This window comes from Candoia aspera, chromosome 3 (assembly GCF_035149785.1).
Source record: "Candoia aspera isolate rCanAsp1 chromosome 3, rCanAsp1.hap2, whole genome shotgun sequence".
Classification (NCBI taxonomy): Eukaryota; Metazoa; Chordata; class Lepidosauria; order Squamata; family Boidae; genus Candoia; species Candoia aspera.
In genome coordinates, this window is record NC_086155.1 from 158,548,567 (window position 1) to 158,568,022 (window position 19,456).

The 19,456-nt window shown below is 36.1% G+C and overlaps 1 protein-coding gene across 1 annotated transcript in view; it reads left to right on the forward strand.

Annotated features, from left to right (window-relative positions):
• Nucleotides 1-19,456, forward strand: part of LAMA1 (laminin subunit alpha 1) — an 84,808-nt gene that overhangs the window by 32,447 nt on the left and 32,905 nt on the right. Inside the window, exons 19-36 of the mRNA XM_063299955.1 lie at nucleotides 284-495; nucleotides 1,137-1,243; nucleotides 2,640-2,820; nucleotides 3,363-3,499; nucleotides 4,942-5,172; nucleotides 5,904-6,047; nucleotides 6,768-6,947; nucleotides 8,319-8,504; nucleotides 10,185-10,312; nucleotides 10,952-11,072; nucleotides 11,178-11,315; nucleotides 12,171-12,292; nucleotides 13,378-13,464; nucleotides 13,972-14,165; nucleotides 15,159-15,301; nucleotides 16,691-16,786; nucleotides 18,004-18,115; nucleotides 18,918-19,080. Coding sequence (XP_063156025.1) covers nucleotides 284-495; nucleotides 1,137-1,243; nucleotides 2,640-2,820; nucleotides 3,363-3,499; nucleotides 4,942-5,172; nucleotides 5,904-6,047; nucleotides 6,768-6,947; nucleotides 8,319-8,504; nucleotides 10,185-10,312; nucleotides 10,952-11,072; nucleotides 11,178-11,315; nucleotides 12,171-12,292; nucleotides 13,378-13,464; nucleotides 13,972-14,165; nucleotides 15,159-15,301; nucleotides 16,691-16,786; nucleotides 18,004-18,115; nucleotides 18,918-19,080 — 2,682 coding nt within the window. The remainder of the gene's footprint in view (nucleotides 1-283; nucleotides 496-1,136; nucleotides 1,244-2,639; nucleotides 2,821-3,362; nucleotides 3,500-4,941; nucleotides 5,173-5,903; nucleotides 6,048-6,767; nucleotides 6,948-8,318; nucleotides 8,505-10,184; nucleotides 10,313-10,951; nucleotides 11,073-11,177; nucleotides 11,316-12,170; nucleotides 12,293-13,377; nucleotides 13,465-13,971; nucleotides 14,166-15,158; nucleotides 15,302-16,690; nucleotides 16,787-18,003; nucleotides 18,116-18,917; nucleotides 19,081-19,456) is intronic.

Below are 19,456 nucleotides of genomic sequence, written 5' to 3' on the forward strand. Positions count from 1 at the left end.
CGGACATTATTCTGAATGTTGTTAGTAACTAGTTGTCAGTTAACCCATGGAAACCCTGTGGTTAATTGTCCTGAACTGGTTCAGTTTTCAGTTAGGCAACCAGTCCTTGCTGGAGTGATATTACTGTTGTTACTGTAGCAATACATCTTTTGCAGTTTTTACAACCTTGTCAAGCATGATATCTTTCTGTAATGATCTTTCTCTTTGCATGACGTGTTCAAAAAATTGTAGTCTTGTCGTTTGAACTTCTGTTCTGATGCAGTTGTCCCTTTCTTATGTGCAGATGTGCAAATGGGTATTATGGCAATCCTTTAGTGCCAGGCAAAACATGCATTCTGTGTGACTGCAATGGCAATGTAAATCCAATGGAAGATGGCCACTGTCACTCAGTTACAGGAGAATGTTTGAAATGTGTTGGAAATACTGTGGGACGTCACTGTGAAAGGTGTGCTGATGGCTATTATGGGGATGCGGTGACCAACAAACATTGTTATGGTGAGTTCCTCTTGATCAATTAAATATTAAGCATTTGTAAGTTGAACACAGTCATTTTTTTAATGACCAGATTGGTCCCCTGATACTAAACACTTGAACTGGGGGTGTCATACCTTGTTTTGAACTGATGTTCTGTGTGAACTTTTCATAGACTTTGCCAAAGCATTTTGTGTTACAGCAAGGAAATTGCTTACAATTGCTGATAGTAAGATTAGAGTGAAGGATATGTATTTCCAGTTTAAAAATGTGAGATGATTTTCAATACTAATTATCTTACCGACAATGACCAGTCAAGAATTTTAGGTTGTGGTTATTGCTTAAGCAGGGATAAGCAACCTTTAATTTCCCAGTCTTCCTACAGTCACTACATACTAGTCATAGGTGGTTTAGAATTCTGTCACTTAGCTTTCATTTAGAAAGAAGATTGATTTAGAAACCTCTATATGTATCTCCTTTTTCTGCATCTCTTTGAGCTGCTCTCCACCACAAGCTGATATGGAAGGTTGGGAGACTATCATGAACACAATTTTGTATAATACCAAGAATCTACTCATTAATAAAACTGGAGAACTCTTCTCTGACTAGAAATGCTGTCCAGTTAAGGTTATTCATCTTTTCTCTTTGTTCTTTTTATATGTAAGCTTGTGAATGCGATATAAATGGCTCTGTTTCCAGCATCTGTCATCATGAAAGTGGCCTGTGCCAATGCAGAGCAAATGTAGTTGGGAAGAGATGTGACAAATGCTTGGTAAGAAACAGTAATTATGCTGCTAACACATAAGTTTTTACTCATTGCTTGTCCTCAGGGGCTATAACAATATTTTTGTTTTAAATTTCAATCTAAGAGTGAAATAATCTAGATGTAATTCATAGCAACTGAAAGGCAAAATCAAACTAGGATGATACACAAAAAGGGATTTTACTCTTCTTTGCCTGAAGTCATGCTGCCCACCGAGGGATCATAACCGACTGGCCTGATTTTAGTTCAGAGATCTTGGGGAGAGAGCCTTCTCATCAGGCTGTATGAGTTACATCTGTCTCTTTCTTTACTCCAAATACAGCTGGCATCAGCAAGGCAGGAAGTAACCAAGCCATCTTTCCCAGCCTCCCAGGGGTTCTGTGATCGGTTTTATAAATTAATTTGATTGAAAAATGAACATTTAAAACAATAGCTATACTGTCTGCATGGATGCAATAAAGCTGTTGTAGAGAAATAAAGCTTCAGACAATTAAAGTTATCTCTTTATCATTAAACTTTAGTTTTTTGCATAGTAATTGAAAATTAGGAAATGAAAAAGAACAAAATAGAAAAAGATGGCCTGCTCCCCTCCAGAAAGGTATGGTTGAGTTGGTGCAGTCAAACTCTTTCATTGTCATAGTATCCTGACCTCTTGTCACATTTTAGAATTGACCCACGGATTAAAAATTATACAGGCAGAAGATCTGGCACTGGTGAGGAATGTAACAAACTTTCATCATTTTGCTTTTGCTTTAGTTGTATTATTAAATGGTAAAAAGAAGAGAAAAAAGAGAAAGTACTATATGAAAAAGATGTTTATTATGAAACTCAGACTTATTTTTTTCCTTAAGAGCTCTTTAAGTATAAATAGAAATTGGATATAAAGTAAGTAACAAATACAAATTCAAAAATTTCATGTTAAACGTAGCGTTTTATCTCTTTAATCTACAAATATACCTTTGAAAGTAGTTTAAGATTCAGCATGTGCAAATTATCAACACGTGCAAATTATGACTATCAAAATATTAAATAGCTAACAGCTTTAGTTGCTATTTGTATGCTGGTAAAAGCTTGTACTTTGTACATTTCCCCCTAAATTTTAAGTTTATAACATTAGCATTTAATTGGTTTTGTCTAATAAACTTGATCCTAATGTATTTCTAGCTTTTGATAGTTACTAGTAGATGATTGACTTATAAACTGATAATTATTCTTTTCGGATTAGATGAATTTCGCAGTATTGCACATTTCTCTGTGCTGTAAAAAGAAGAGAAAATAAATACTTTCTAATGCACTTCCAAAGAGAACAACAAGGGTCTACAGCAAATGTTGTATTAGTGATAAAGAAGAAGGAAAAGAAATACTTAAAATGTACCAAAATGTTTTTTTCTTTTCTTTCTTACAGTTTGGCTATTATGGCCTAGGTAGTAGAACTGGTTGCCTTCCCTGCCACTGCAGTAAAGCTGGCTCAGCTGCAGAAGATTGTAATGAGGAAGGACAGTGTCGTTGTATGCCGGGAGTGACTCGGGACAAGTGTGACCATTGTGCTCCAGGGTTTTATGCATTTCAGGATGGTGGTTGCAAACGTAAGCTTTAGCTCATAAATGGATCCTGAAATAACTAAAACTGTTCCAAAAGTGAAGCAGCCCATTGCCCCTGGAAGTGCCAAACAAGGACGTCAAAGTGATACAAAGTGCTTCATTGACGATATTCATGTTGCCACTTTAACATGGAGAACTGTGCTATCACTATGGCACAATTGCCTCTTAGAGAACCTGTTTTTAGATCCTTATCTACAGTGTATTTGTTTTATATAGCACTCATTATGAAGCTGGTCCGTTACAACAGCAGTAACAGATAAAAAAGACTGGATAGGCAAAAAGGAGAGCATCATATTGGTCTATTGCAGTAGTACACTTAGTTGCAAAAATGTTTACTTGGCATAGGGACAATAGTGGGTGGGAGAAATTTCTTTTAATGAAAATTGGAAAATAAATGTTTATAATTTATTTTCTAGAAAGGCACTGACTTTCTAGTAGAGTCAGAGTTCTTGTATCCTAGGATAAAAAAAATGAAGTAATAATTCTTCCAAGCAGTTTATTTGTTTCTCTTCCTGCCCTAACTGCAGCTTGTGATTGTGCTCATACTCACAACACATGTGATAAAGATTCTGGACAATGCATTTGCTCTCCTCATACAACAGGAGAAAAATGTGAGCTTTGTGAAGAAAATTTCTGGGGTCATGATACAGAAAAGGGATGCAAGGTAATGTGCTTGTTGCAATCTGTTAAAAAAATGAAATATTTTTTTTTTTAAGTTGGATGAAATTTACTGATTTTTTTTCATAAAACTATTAGGTTTCTTTCCACCATGTGTTATTTCTGATAAGTCATGGAAATAAAAGTTTTCCCTCTCTTTTTAATGCATCTGAATGGATGGATAGATAAATAGATTAACTGTCATGAGTACTGATGGTGAGCAGGAGGGGGCCTCTATCCAGGGAGGAAAATGCATGCGTAGTTTAGAGACTTTGAGCTTTCATTCAAAGAAACCCAGAACAGACCCGCCTTTACTTTTGGGGTTTATCTGTCTGGGTTTTCCCACGCTTCTTCAGTTTGGTAGGATTTTCTGTCTACAATAGCAGTAATAAAACACTAGAGACTTCTTCCTCGTCTCGGCGTGGTTCTTGCTCAGTCAGGACATTAACGACCAGGTTAAAACAAGAGGTAACAAAATCCAGCCATGTAAACTATGGAATACATTCTGTTTAAAAAATGCTCAAGCCAAAGTTACACTCTTGGTCCATAAGGCACTATATTGTGGCCTGCACTTAATCAATAAAATCAGCAAAATTTTGTTGATAAGTGGTGATTGAATTAATCAAATATATTGTCTTTGAGAAAATAAGAAATTCACTTCAGTTCATCTCAATTGACCATTCTTTGGCATACAGCAGAGAATCCTTCTTCCATTGAAAATGGCCAATATAAAATTTTATTTTTGCTAATCAAGCTCATCAAGCTTGCTAATCAAGAACACAAAGCTCTCAACTATTGGAGTTCTAAATTATTCTCTATGATGGCAGTTCAACTATAAGAAATATTACTATTACAACCTATTGAATTGTTAGCTATAATCTAAAAGATTGTATAGAAATATTTGACCCTAGTTCAGTTTTTTCGCATGTAATCGTAATATATTACAGCTTCAGATTTAAAACCTGTATGAAAATATTGTAAAAATCAGCAACTTGTAGCAATTTAAAACCATGATACAATTAAAATCATTTAGTTGATAATACATAGCAACAAGACTGCTTTGATATTTCCTGAAACTTTCTGAACTTGCCCAATTTCATCCTAGATTATTTGAAAATCCAGTGCATTCTACTAAATGGAACAGCTCAAGAAACTGTTTTCCCTCCTCTATTTTATTTGGCTTATTTTATTACAATCAACTTTATTGCATCCTAAGCCACTACAATTCTACTACAAAAGTTTATTTGTAAATTATTTTGAGCCAGGTGGCTTAAAATGAGTTCCAATGATAATTTTTAGAGTGGTAGCTGGATTTTTCTTTCTTATAGCAAAATGAACAAATGGTCTTGTAAAAGAAAACAGTAATACTGGTAACTTTTTAATGGCAAAAGTGTAATTCCTAAACACGGCTTTTTCAAATTACAAGTTTCTATAATGTTGTATTTTCAGGCTTGCAATTGTAGCCATTTAGGTTCGCTCAGTCTCCAATGTGACCAGCTGACTTCTCAGTGCCAGTGTAAGCAAGGATACGGAGGGGACAGGTGTGCCCTATGTGCTTTGGGTTACAGGAACTATCCGGATTGTATACCTTGTGACTGTGATGTACGTGGGAGTAAAGCAGATACGTGTAATCAAGGAATCTGCAGCTGCGAAGAGGAAACTGGTGTGTGTATTTGCAAGGTATAGCATAATAACATAAAGTATTCACCTATTAGGAGTTTCACAATGTTTTTAATCACAGTTGTATGCTGTAGAGATAGCTGAAGGGTAGGGGGGAGAGAAAGTTAAAATCTAAAAAAACTTTAGATAATCTTTCGAGACAGCAAGAACTGGAAAGCATTGTAAAGGCACTTCTACAGAAACCAAAATTCCCTACCCGCTCTCCCATTACATCAAAATGGAATAAAAAAAAGGAATACTTACCCCAAACAGCCTCATGTGAAAGAGAAGAGGAAACCAACAGGACTTTTGTCAGTTTCTCTCTAAGTGTAGGATGTTATTCCTCTTAAAGAACCTGCTGAAGCTCAGAAGTCAAGGGAAGGCAACAGGCCCTTCTAATGAAGAAATGGAGACTTTCAAGTCTCATCATTGCAGAAAAAAATGGTTTCCCAGTTTAGGTACACCCCAATTGAGCCATAAATATATTTACTATGATCATAGAAGTTAAGAATTACCTTTAAAATGGGGAGAGTCTTCATGGGGAAATGCTTTGAGTTGGCTAGAACTAATACAGACCTCTTTTCAGATTACATGCCACCATGGAATAAATACAAGCTTCTATCGGTATATAGTATAGTTATTCTTATAGAATTATATACATGTAGCTATAACTATGGCCTACACACTATTAAAGCTAGAAATAGGACTATTACTCAAGCCATGAAGCTGATAATGATCTCATCTTGCTTCAGGAGAATGTGCTTGGATTGCACTGCAGTGAATGCAAAAGCGGGACCTTTGCTCTACATGCCATTAACCCTTTGGGATGCATCCCTTGCTTCTGTTCTGGGATGGCAGAATTCTGTACAGAAGTAGAAGGCTACGTGCGAGTTCCAGTTAGTAAAGTGTATTTGTCTTATTTGCTTGCTATTCTCTTAATTTCTGCCTCTCTTGATCATTGTTTTTGTAAACTGCTTAGATAGTAGCTACGATGGCAAGAACACCATAATGTTTGGAGGAGTCTTAATGTGCTCCCAGTATTGTTTTTAGAATTTCCTGCTATCAAGAATTTAATTTAATTTAATTTGGCACCACCCAACTCCAAATTACTTTACTTTGCTGCTTAAAAGTTCTTAAAATTTGTTGCAAGCTGTCTTGGTTGATTGAAAGGTGGATACAAATCTTAAATAAATAAATAAATAGTAATGTTACAATTATTTATGTACATTTCAGTTGCAGGCAAATTTATATTGTTTTGAATTGTCTTTACTGTAGGATTCTCAGTGCATTCCTCAAAATCAACCATTCCCTTTTGTCTAAAGAATACAATTTATCTAAGTTTTGTTTCTTTTCTGCTTTCTTTTCCTGCATCCCTATCCTCAGCTTGCTTTATATCTATAGGAAAGGTGGAGACAAATAAAAAAGATGAAAGAAAATTGTGCATTAACTTAGAAGCAGCTTTATACTACTGCAAAATATAAGGTGCTTTAATAAAATTGCTCCCAAATTTCAAAGGAGGGATAATGTGTTAGTTATTTTCAGAAAGCATGTGAAATCTTCCTTAGGCTGAGACCATATCTAGTACATTTTATGAAACTGTTGGTTTGGTATTGCAGGTAACCCTGTCTCCAGAACAGGAACTGTTACATGTGGTTTCTCTCAGTAACTTTACTGGAACAAGTAAAGGTGTATTTTCCCAGTTTCCTGACATCATAATGGATGCAGCAACAGTCCGCCAACACTTGAATGCAGAACCCTTTTACTGGAAATTGCCAGATCAGTTCCAGGGAAATCAGGTAGATGTTTATTTTCCCATCCTTTCTGTGGATGGGTCTGCAACTCAATATCTAACAATTCTGAAGAGAATTCACTGTGTATAACTGACATTTGCATTCATTAATGTATGTTCACTATATGTTCAAAGCAAAATATTAAATCTTCTATATTTTTGTTTTTAGAGACCATGTAATATATGTAAGACTGCTTGCAGAACTCAACAGAGTTTAAAATTTGAGTGAACATTAAGGAACAGAGAGTGGAGCATAAACCTGGGGTTGCAGCCTGTACTGTCCCTGGAGGCCCAGATAAAATGCCTTGGTTTTCTGACTCTGCATTGATGCTGGGGTAGCTGTCTGTATTGTTGTCAGTTGCTGAACAAAACTGCTACCTGGATTTTAAAGCACTATATCTAAAAGGAAGATAAATACGAGTGTGTTTAGGGTATGGTTTCCCAACCTGTGAGGTGTACCTCTCCTGGGGAGGTACAAATAGAGTCCAGGGGAGATGTGAAGAACCTTTTAGTTGTACATTGTTACAATAAATCCACCATTCCCAAAGTTTCATTGTATTGTTTTCATTGTGCATTTGTGTTCATTTGGGTGTTTGGATTTTTAGGGAAGGGGTGTACATTAATACTATGCTAAAGGGAGGTGTGATGGCAAAAAGTTTGGGAATCTCTGGGTTAGGGTCTTATATTTGCTAAAAATGTAGTAATAGAAATGATCCTAGAATATAGTAATAGGAAAATGCTGTTGAAAATAAGAAAAAGAGGAAGGAGAAAGAGTGAAGTGATCACCCAGGGAGTGCAGAATAACAAGTGCTATAAGTATTGTTTAAATGACGTACAGTATCTTGTCAACTAGCATTGTGGGCTGTTGAATTACATATCTTCTTGTAAAAAATGTTAAAATAAGATTTTAACCATGTTCACCAAATTACAGAATATTGCAACATCCTCCCTCCTCATCTCTTTTTCTCCTATGTTCTCATGAGGGGAAGCTTGTAAAGTTATACAGTACTTTTGCTTTTCCGGAAGGACATGCAGTTGTTAACTATGGATTGTTTTAAACATACCTGTCTCGAATCTTGGATTCCTAAACTGGCTCTTTAAAACTGAATATAAGCCATATTGATTATAGTTCTTGATTCAAATGGCACAAGAAGTTAATGTAAAGCAAAAAAAAATTATATTGGCTGCACAGGAGGAAAGAAAACTCTTGCCTGACTTGTAAATATATGGAAAGTATTAGGAGAAAAGAGATGATTCTGGAGATCAGATTTTGGGGCAGACCATGAGGGAAAAGATGATCTGCTCCTGACCTAGATTTTAGTGAAATACCTCAGGAATGTCTGTCAGATTAATAATGATAATTACTTAATCAAAACAGCTCATGGCATATGGTGGGAAATTGAAATATTCAGTAGCGTTTTATGCTCTGGATGGTCTTGGAACTGCAAATCTTGAACCACAAGTCCTGATGAAGGGAGGTCATTCTAGAAAACAGGTCATCTACGTGGATGTTCCAGCTCCAGAAAATGGACTAAGGCAAGACGAAGAGATACTAATGATGGAGGTGAGACTAAAATTTTGGTTATATATGTTGAAACTTTTCTGGAGTCTGCCCACGGTGGAATAGAGACTTAATGTTTGTTCTTTAGTTTTTTCTGTGAAAATTGAAAAATCACTGGAAGTTTCTCTTAAGGTAATTTATCTTTTATAACATGCTTCTGTGTTGTATGACATCATCATGTGACATATTAAAATGTCCTATGTCCCAGAAAAATGTCCTTATTTTCTTTCAAATGTTTGCTTGGAATCATGCAGAAACTGTGAATGAAACCAACTTTAAGGATCTAGTATTTGACCCAAGATTATATACTGTAATCATTCTGGGATTGTTTCTAATAATGAATGTGTATTAGAAGTTATACATATAAATTACAGGTACTCCTCAACTTAAAACCACAATTGGGACCAGAATTTCTGTTGTAAGTCATTGTGGTTATAAGTCATGTTGCCACATGACCTGACCCAATTTTATGACCATTTTTATAATGGCCGTTAAGCTAATCACCGCAGTCATTAAGCGAAACATGGGTCATTAAGGGAATCATGAGTTGTTAAGCAAATCCAGCTTCCCCAATGGATGTTTTTTGCTGGAAACTGGCAAAAAAGGTTGCAAATCACGATCACATGACTGCATGACTGCAGGATGCTGCAACTGGTCGTAAATGTGAGCTGGTTGCCAAGTGCCCGAATTGCAATCATGTGACTGCAGGGGTGGTACGATGGTCGTAAGTGCGAGTTCAGATCATAAAGCACTTTTTCCGAGGCCATCATAACATTGAGCCATCGTTAAATGACGGTTCAATGTTATGTCAAGGACTACCTGTACCACAGAACCAAAAGTGGAATACAAATATCAGAGTTGTTATGGAAATTCTTGCACAAACATTACTGAAAGACTTCTTGCAGAGCAGTATCAGAATAAAAAGTATACGGTTTGTATTATGTAAACTTTACATAATAGGGCAAAGGAATTGTCACAGTCATGGCATAAGCAACAATATTTCTTTAGGTTTCGGGTCTATCAAATAATAATCTTCTGCTTGGGCAGTATCTACCACCTTTTGAACAGGAGAGATCTTCTTGCACCAACATGGCTCCTTAGAGCCTTGTCATGATGCATCTGTCTGTGAAAATGACTTTCAACATCTTTCAAACTTAGCACAATAGTTTAGAAAATGCATAACTTACAATATGTTTGCTTCTCCAGGTTGTTAATTTTACTCTGCCAGGCTCATAAAGCCAGTGAAGACTTAATTAGGGAAGTGTCATGACTAGTTTTTATGGGCAGCTTTATTAAATGCAGAAACACTTTATCTTTTATATATCTTTGATTAATAATTTTGTAGCTAAATTCACATAAAGGAAGGTCATTGAGGGCAATACTGGTAGTCCTCCTTTAGTGACCATTCACAGTTACTGCAGTGATGAAAAAGTAACTTTATGACCAATTCTTGCATTTATGACCTTTGCAGGTTTGTAAAGCAAAGGAAAGCTGAAGTAAGATCTTAAGCACAGTTGTGGTTTCACTTAGTGACTGCTTAGTGACCAAGCTGCCAGTCCCAATTGTGGTTGCTAAACGAGGACTAACTGTAGATAAAAAATTAAAAGCAATCTCATTAAACAATTATCTATTATTGACAGTCTAAAATTAATTTATTATTTATATTTTTCTTGTCTTAAACAGAGTACCTGGAAATACTTTAATGCTGTTTCAGATGAATCTGTCTCACATTCTGACTTCATGTCAGTTCTGAGCAGTGTTGAATATATTCTTATCAAGGCTTCATATGGTCAAGGACTGCAGCAAAGCAGGTAAAGTAGTATTGTGGTCAAACTTTGATATACATAAATATAAATATGATATAAAGTGATAAGAAAGTTATACTGTGCTGTTTTTGAGGGTTATTCTTCTAAAAAGTTTCTGAAAATCATAGTTCTTCAGAACAAACTCTCAGTGCAGCATGATGAAATGCAGTGTAAAGTGAAGATCTGAGTAGCCCCATATGAGTAAATACCTGAGTTATGCAAAACAGTTTGGCAATTGCTTGTTTGTAGCTTACATGAAAATTATTAGTGCACATTCAGAGCAACTTCAATGAACACACTTATGACTATCATATTCAGGAAGGTTATTATCACAGCTTCTGCTATATAGAGCAGCCTTCCCCAGCTGGTGCTTCTAAATATTTTGGAATGAAAACCTCCAGAAATGTCCTGCCATGAGAACCACTAGTCTAGGCCTTTATTAATTTTTACTACCTGGTGGTATCTTAGAAATCTAAATCTTGTATTTTGGAATTTAGTTTTGCATTTTAGTTTTGTAAGCCTTAGCTCTAACTATTTGAAGAAGCCAACTAACTTGGTAGGAAATAGTAAGTAAGCAATTTTCATCTCTTGTCTGATAAATGAAGATGGATACATTTTTACTTTGTTTCATGGAATACTTTTTAGAATCTCAAATGTCTCTATGGAAATTGCAATGAAAGCTGATCACTTGCCCTCGGTCAAGGAACGAGCTCACCACGTTGAAAAATGCCTGTGCCCTGTAGGTTATGCAGGACTCTCATGTCAGGTATGCTATTTCTTAGCGAAAAGTATTTTAGGATGACAACTTGCAATATCCTAAAGGCCTTCTTTAAAAATTTTAATTTTAATAAAACTCTTGTTTTATGTATAGGACTGTGCACCAGGTTACTACAGAGAGAAGCATGGAAACACAAACCTCAAAGTGTTTCCCTCACTAGTTTCATCATGTGTGCCATGCCTGTGCAACAATCACAGCAGTGCTTGTGATCCAGAAACAGGGAAATGTTTGGTATGTAGACTCCCACAGATAGGTTCTTCCTGTATCAAAACTCAATAACTGAAGATAAAAAGGTCCCTGAAAAATGAGATGATCAAAATAGTGTAAAATTCCAAAATTAGAAATGCAAACGCGTGATCCCCTTCAAGTACAGCCTTTATACTGACATAGTAAAAATGCTATGTATCTAATAATAATGCATTTATGCGGCAAATTTTGTCACATTGTTGTGGACTGTTTCTGTTGTAAGAATATTTTTAAAGCATTTTACCCTGTTCACAAAAAGCTTTATTGTTTGTTTTTATTAACAAACAATACAAACAATGTCTAATGGGTTATTCTCTGAAAGAAACCACATACAAGGAAGAAGGGATTGAAACAAGTAAACTGAGTCACACAATGGTGTTAGAGTCGACAGAGAAACTTCAGGATGCTCTGAATTCAAAATAACTTTTTCTAGAAAATGTGCCAGGATAGGTTAGCATGGTAGCCCTAACCACCTAAAATTTTACAATTGGAATTGAAACATTAGCAAGAATTAATCACTGATAGGGATGACTCAGATAGCCTGAAGAAATTGGGGCAATCATCAGACAATGTTAAAATAAGAAACAGAGCTAACTGCTCTCATTCCAAGGATTACTCACGTTGAAGCAGCAAGAATTTTCTACTTTTTTATTCCATTGGTTTTCTATAAATACCAACCTATTTCATAATTAAAGGAATGAAGATATTACCTGCCATTCCCATCTCTTGACATTTTAGGGGATTAGTAAGAGCACTGTGTATTCTTGAACTAGAAAGGATTTTTTAAAATTAATTAAAATGTTTTTTTTCTTTTAAAATTCCTGAATTATTGCTTCCTAGGAGTGCAGAGATAATACAGTTGGTGACCACTGCAATATTTGTGCCACTGGTTATTATGGCAAAGTAACTGGATCCATTGATGATTGTTTACTATGTGCATGTCCAAGAATGAGCCCTGAAAGGTAGCTAAGTATTAACCTGGCTGTCTTAATTATTATTATACTTAGTATAGTATTACATCAATAATAGAGGCTGTTGCCAGGTACATTTCTAGGCGGCTCCACCCTTCTTTTTAAAATCCCTGACCAAAATGGGATTTGTAATTCAGTTTAGTCAGTTAATTCAGTAGACATTATGGAAGATGGTGAAATGGTTGATCTGGTGGTTACATTAGCCTTTTGCAATGACTGAATGTAGCTGTTCATGTTCCCTGGCAATTATGAGAATTACAGTTCAGCACTTAGAGAATGTATCAGGCAAGGTTACACTAAGACTGTACCAAGGAACAGTATTGTACTTATGCATTAATATAGCTAAGCAGCAATCTTATTTACCTGGGAATAAGCCTTATTGAAACAAATGAGACTTTTCTGAATCAGTATGTATAATGCTGAACACTTAGTAGAATTGAATGGTAAATCTTTTCTGGAACTGTGGCTCTTTAGGCATCAAAAGAAACATGAATATTCCTACATACCTAAATATGGCTGCACAAGGTGTTGGGGCGATAATAGGGGGATTCAAGTTCAGGTCTACCTGGATCTGTGGGAGCTCACTGGGTCACTGAGAGCCAGTTTGGTCTAGTGGTTAGAGTGCTGGGCTAGAAACCAGGAGTCTGGGTTCTAGTCCTGTCTTAGGCATGAAAACTGGCTGGGTGACCTTGGGCCAATGACTTTCTCTTAGCCCAACTCGGTGCAATGTAGACTAGCCTCCTCGTGGTGCACCGGGCAACATGATTTGTCACTGCTAAATAGTCTACGCATCTGGCTGCTGGATCTCACAAGGATTTCCCAGCAAGAAAAAGCAGTGTGAACACCAAACTGCTATGCCATACGATTAAAAAAAAACTGAGTCACTTTGGGTCAGTCACTCTCTGTCACCCCAATTTATCTCACAGGGTTGTTGTGGGGAAAAAATGGGAGGAGCAATGCTCTCTACATTGCCTTAACCTTTTCAATGAAACAAACGTTATAAATCTAATAAATAAAATTATATACCAGTTGGACATATTTTCTCTAAAACTTATAATTTTATTTTGTTCTTCAAGCTTTAGTCCAACATGTGTTGCAAAAGGTATAAATGATTTCCACTGCAATGCTTGTGTCACTGGATATGACGGGCAGTATTGTGAAAGGTGAGGCATTCAATTCATTACAACTTTTGCAACAAATGTGCCTATATTATGAAGTGTTTACATAGCTTAATTTTAATTGATTCAGATAGCATTTGTATATGGCAAAAGGGATGCAGAAATCCAAATCTAAACATATTATACATGTAGTGGACAACAAGTTGCTATATTGTTTCATTGTAGAATTAAAGTATTAACATAAACACTTAGTGACTAAGATATTAAACCTGATATTTGATATTGTATTTATTGGGCTTTTCTAAGTGTTAAAATGTGCCATCATTAGGTCCAAAATATGCCTTTGCTTTTTTATACATTACACTGGTCCAATCCTAGTATGAAACTCTTTCAGTAGGACTGTAATGTGAGATTTGTAGCATGCTGGAATAAAAGACTGAAGATCATGAAAGAATAGAGAGGACATTGTGCCATTATGATAAGGAGACTCAAGGTGTCCTTTTTACAAGACTAGACATTCAAGAAAGGCTAACTTTTCTTGATTCTTTCTAGATGTTCTCCAGGTCACTATGGAGATCCTAAAGTACCAGGCGGCAAATGTCAACAATGTCAGTGCAACCCAAATGGCTCTCTCCATTACCACTGTGATCATATCTCTGGGCAGTGCGTTTGTAAGCCAGGTGTAACAGGACAGTTGTGTGATGAATGTGAATCAAGGCACGCTCTTGTGGAAAATGAATGTGTTTGTAAGTGCTTTATCTTTTTTCTTTTGCTTTCTCCACCTAAAATTCATGAACAAAATCTGGGAGATAAGAGCTTTGTTTTCAGATCAGTGAAGTAAGGCTGAGGAATAAAAAGCAGAGTAGAAGAATGAATGTAAATTCTGTCAGTGGGAGAGTTACCCAAGATTCTCTGTTGGAACTGGTTATTTTCAACATGTGCATAAATAAACTAGAGTTATTATTTAGTATAATTAGAAGAAAAGTGGCAATGAAGAGCTCCAAAACTCTTTCTAAACTGAAGGAATGGGTATCAAAATGGTAAATGCTGTGTAGTGTACATGAGTTAAAGTACTGAATATTGCAGAGAAAATTTTTTAACCCTGTATATGTTCATAGTCTAACCAAGAAAGGGATCCTGAAGTTGTGAAAGTTTTTCCCTTACTTTTTGGTCCCCATAAGGGACGCGGTGGCGCTGCGGGTTAAACCGCTGAGCTGTCGATCGGAAGGTCGGCGGTTCAAAACCGCGCGGCGGGGTGAGCTCCCGTTGCTAGTCCCAGCTCCTGCTCACCTAGCAGTTCGAAAACATGCAAATGTGAGTAGATCAATAGGTACCGCTTCGGCGGGAAGGTAACGGCGTTCCGAGTCGTCATGCTGGCCACATGACCCGGAAGTGTCTATGACAACGCCGGCTCCAAGGCTTAGAAACGGAGATGAGCACCGCCCCCTAGAGTCGGACTCGACTGGACTTTACGTCAAGGGAAACCTTTACCTTTACCTTTACCTTTTGGTCCCCAAGCATGAGACTCTAAAAAGGGATCACAAAAGTTGCCACCCTTGCATTAGACAATGAAATAATCTGTATGGGGAGTAAGCTTGAGGGCTGCCTTGCTCCTTTTTTGTTTTTGAAATTTCTTCACTTTCTCTCTTTTTAGTTCATGAGTATACAAAACTTAATGTATTTATCAATACAAATAAATATATTAAGCTGAAAATAATATCTAGAAATTATTTCTTCAGCTTGTGATGACGACTGCACAGGGCTGTTGTTGAATGATTTGGATAATTTTGACAAAGCCACACTTTTGATAAACTTCACTGGTGCTATCTTGGCACCTTATGGAACACTTTCAGACTTGGAAAATGTCACAAAACATTTAAAGGTAAGCTGTTGTTTATCTTTTATATTGCAGTTTATATTACTGTGTGAGTAACTTAAGTTTAGGGACGCGGTGGTGTTGCGGGTTAAACCGCTGAGCTGCTGAGCTTGCCGATCGGAAGGTTGGCGGTTCGAATCCGCGTGATGGGGTGAGCTCCCGTTGCTAGTCCCAGCTCCTGCCAACCTAGCAGTTCGAAAACATGCAAATGTGAGAAGATTAATAGGTACCGCTTCAGCGGGCAGGTAACGGCGTTCCGTTTAGTTCCACATGACCACAGAAGTGTCTACTGACAAACGCCGGCTCTTCGGCTTTGAAACGGAGATGAGCACCGCCCCCTAGAGTCGGACACGACTGGACTTAATGTCATGGGAAACCTTTACCTTTACCTAACTTAAGTTTAGTAACTTGATTACCGTTGGCTTATTTTAAATATGGTTTAATTTGTTCCTGTTTCTAGTCATGAACAGTTATGTGGAATCAGCTGTTTTGAACTCCCCAGCTACTAAGCCAAGTTTGTGCAGCTGGGCTGAAGGGCTTCCCTGGTTCTATGAGCTATTATGGTTAAGGAACAGCTTTCTCAACCATAATAGCTCTCTCTATTCAAAGAGTCCTGTATGAATGCATTAAAATAAATCTATGTGTTATTTCATGGAAAGAAACCTGTACATTTCACATGTTGAACTCCCAATGTTCTATGGTGATGATGATGATGATGATAATTCATGATTTCCCTGATGTTCCATCATAGTTGTTTATTATTACTTATCTAATTTATTATCTAATTGTCTTTATAAAATGTCTTCAAAGTAATCATACTCAAACTAATGTGGGGGGCTCTGATCTATATCTAGTTATCTGTGCAGCTGTCCAGTGTGGAAGGGAAAATGTGAATTGGAGCATGTGTGGTATGCACCAGTGTCCTTTCCTTCACAGCTGATGTCTGATTCTTGGGAAAGATGGATTTGTTTTAAGGAGAGTGTGCCCATGTGTGCTCTGAATCACATTTTGTCCTTCAAATCTGAATCACTACATGGAGCTAGTAAACATACATTGAAATGTGATTACGGATTCAATTTCTCTAAGATTCAGCAGTTGAAGCTGTAACTTAATATTGTTTAGTGTATCTCACTAACATCTTGACTGAATTAAAATCTCACATATTGATCAATTAGTTTTTCAATTACAGACCAATGTAATAATAGATTTTATTTCATTTCTATATTTATCAGCAAATTGCTAGTTATTATGTAGACATTCTGAAGTGTGCTAGGAATTTTATTTGATGGAAAGGGCTGTTAAAGCACTAAGTGGGAATCGTTGCATGCTAAAAAGTCCAGGTTAAAGTCCTTGTCTCCAGTTCTGCAGCTATTTGCATACATATTTTATTTCTAGGAATCTTTGGGGGCTGAAGAAAGTCCAAACTTAATGAAAATTATGAATGGCAATCTTGAAACACTATCAAATGTTTCAGAACAGTTCCACAAACAGGTAGGAATTTTGTTTCTTTATTTCAAGTCTAAGCTTACCTATTAGAAAACAGTCCTGCAAGTAGAAGATTTACCACAACATTGAATTGAACCAGGTAATTATAAAATGTTTAGTTCTGTATAGTGAGAGAGAGAGAGAGATGGGGAGCCAAATGGTGTGTCTATGTGTAGTTCACACTCCAAAACAGGGCAAAGCCAAGAGAAAAAAATATAGCTAATATTAATTAATATATTGATTAAAATTAATTGCTTGTAAATAAGATGTCCCACTTGCAGAATTAATTGTTCCCTCATATCTCTCAATACACAGACAACATGCACAACACACTCACATACATCCCCCTGCAACAGTAATTACAAAAATTAGATTGAAATAGGGCATGGGGAAGGAAAAAAGAGAAAGACAAGAAGTCCAAAATCCTCAAGAAAGGGATTTGTTCCCAGGACTAATCACCTTGACTTTGTAGCAAGTTCCACTGAGTTCGGTAGCTGTTATTCCCAAGTTAAGTATGCACTGGTTGCTGCTTAGTCCAGCTCATTTCATGTAGTAGCAGGAAGAAATTTAAGAGGCCTGGCAAAAGAGTCGTATTTTTCCTGCTCTCTAAAAAGAATCAGGATCAATTAAGCTGCAAGGTTAATGGAAAGGACATCCATGCATGCTTACTCTGGAATAAATGCTATTGAGTTCAGTGCCTTTGCCTCAGAAATGCTGCTTTTGTGGTGGCTGTTTGGTCTCTCATGCAGTCCTGATCTCAACCCCACTGGTGGTCTTCTCACTCACCTTCTGGCGAGTGGTAGTTTCTCCCTTCCTCCAACCATTTGCTTTCATTATTTGCAGCAAAAACTACCATCTCTTCCTTTCAGCTGTGACCAGCTCTATTAACCTTTTCTCAGGGCATGCAAGATGATCTCCTCCCCTCAAACTCAATACAAGAATTTACCCTTTCCTGGTAAATGCAGTTACTTTTCCACTACAAATTTTTCTAGCATAGATGTTACCTTTACCTTTAAAACTGCACTAAGTATTTGAAACATTTGACTCTTCTTGCAGGATTTATTTGATAAGAATAATATAAAAGGCTAACTTCACAAAATAAAATTTGTTTTGCATAAAATTAGGTAGGAATTCTAGATATGTTCCTCATTCTTTGATGCAGTAATTAAGAGCCACTATTTCAATAGCATATTACATAAAATATGTATTTGCTTTTGTACTAGTTAACTAGAATACTAGAAAGAGGAGAAAATCTCAGCACTGCTACAGAAGGTACCTTGAACAAGAGTAAAGAATTGGCAAAATTTATCAGCACATTACAGGCAACAGTTAAAGGTAACGTGCTGCTTGGTTTGGGGTGATTATAGTTTTCCGGAAGGAATGTGATTTGTTTATCTGTCGAAGATACGTATAAAGAAAAATCCATTGTTTCTACATTTGTTTTATAAATAAAAAATTATTTATAAAGAAATAAATTTATAATGAAAAGTCTTTTTATAAATATAAATATATTATAACGATCATTTATAAAGAAAAATCTATTGTTTCTACATTTGTTTTATAAAGAAAAAATTATAAAGAAATAAATTTATAATGAAAAGTCTTTTTATAAATATAAATATATTTTAACAATCATTTATAAAGAAAAATCTATTGTTTCTACATTTGTTTTATAAAGAAAACATTATTTATAAAGAAATAAATTTATAATGAAAAGTCTTTTTATAAATATAAATATATTATAACGATCTTTTATCAAGAAAAATCTATTGTTTCTGTGGGGTCCAGGAGGAGAGCCTTTTCTGCCATTGCCCCTGGAGGTGATGTTGGCCCCCACTCTTCAAGCCTTCTGGAAGAGTGTTAAGACCTGGCTCCGCCAGCTAGCTTGGGGTTCTAATGGTCGTATGCAGCCCTGGGGGTGGTTGGTGGGTTGAGTATGCTCTCTCCGTCTTTTTAACTTTGTATTTTTTTGTAAATTTTTAAAATTCTTTTTTACTTGTAAGCCACCTAGAATCACTTATACAGTGAGATGGGCAGTGTATAAATTTAATAAATAATAAGTGCATATATAAATAAGTATAAAGTGATTTTTAAAATCTTCTTTTCTTCCTAAATTATTTTTTATTTCTCCACCTAGTGCTTGTGGAAACGGCAGCCACTATTAACACAACAGTGGGTACTGATTTCCCACAATTAAATATAACGCTTCAGAAACTGCAAGATGAAATTCCTATGATGTTGGACATAATGCATGGAAGATATTTCCAGCAGCTGCATCAAAACAGTATACATGAATTAAAGTAAGTTTCTTTGTGGTTTGCTGCAATGTTCAGATTAATATTTAAGAAAGTTAAAAAAACATATATCTAACTCTTTATGATAAGAGTGCATTGCTAAATGGATGCTCTAAAATGCTTAATATATTAATCAAACTAAAAGCTTAATGTCATAAAACAGCAGGAGATTTTGGCCAAAATTAGAATACTTCATTTTTTTTTAAAGGTATAACATGATTCATTGATTTTCATATGTGTTTTAAATTCAGCTCTAATTTCCTGTTCCAAGAATTACACAGTCTACTATACATAACTAATACCTCCTGCAGATAAATTGTTTCAAGCTGTTTTTAGAGGAAATTTATTTAGAATTTGAATGTATTAGAAGCTGAGGCTAAAA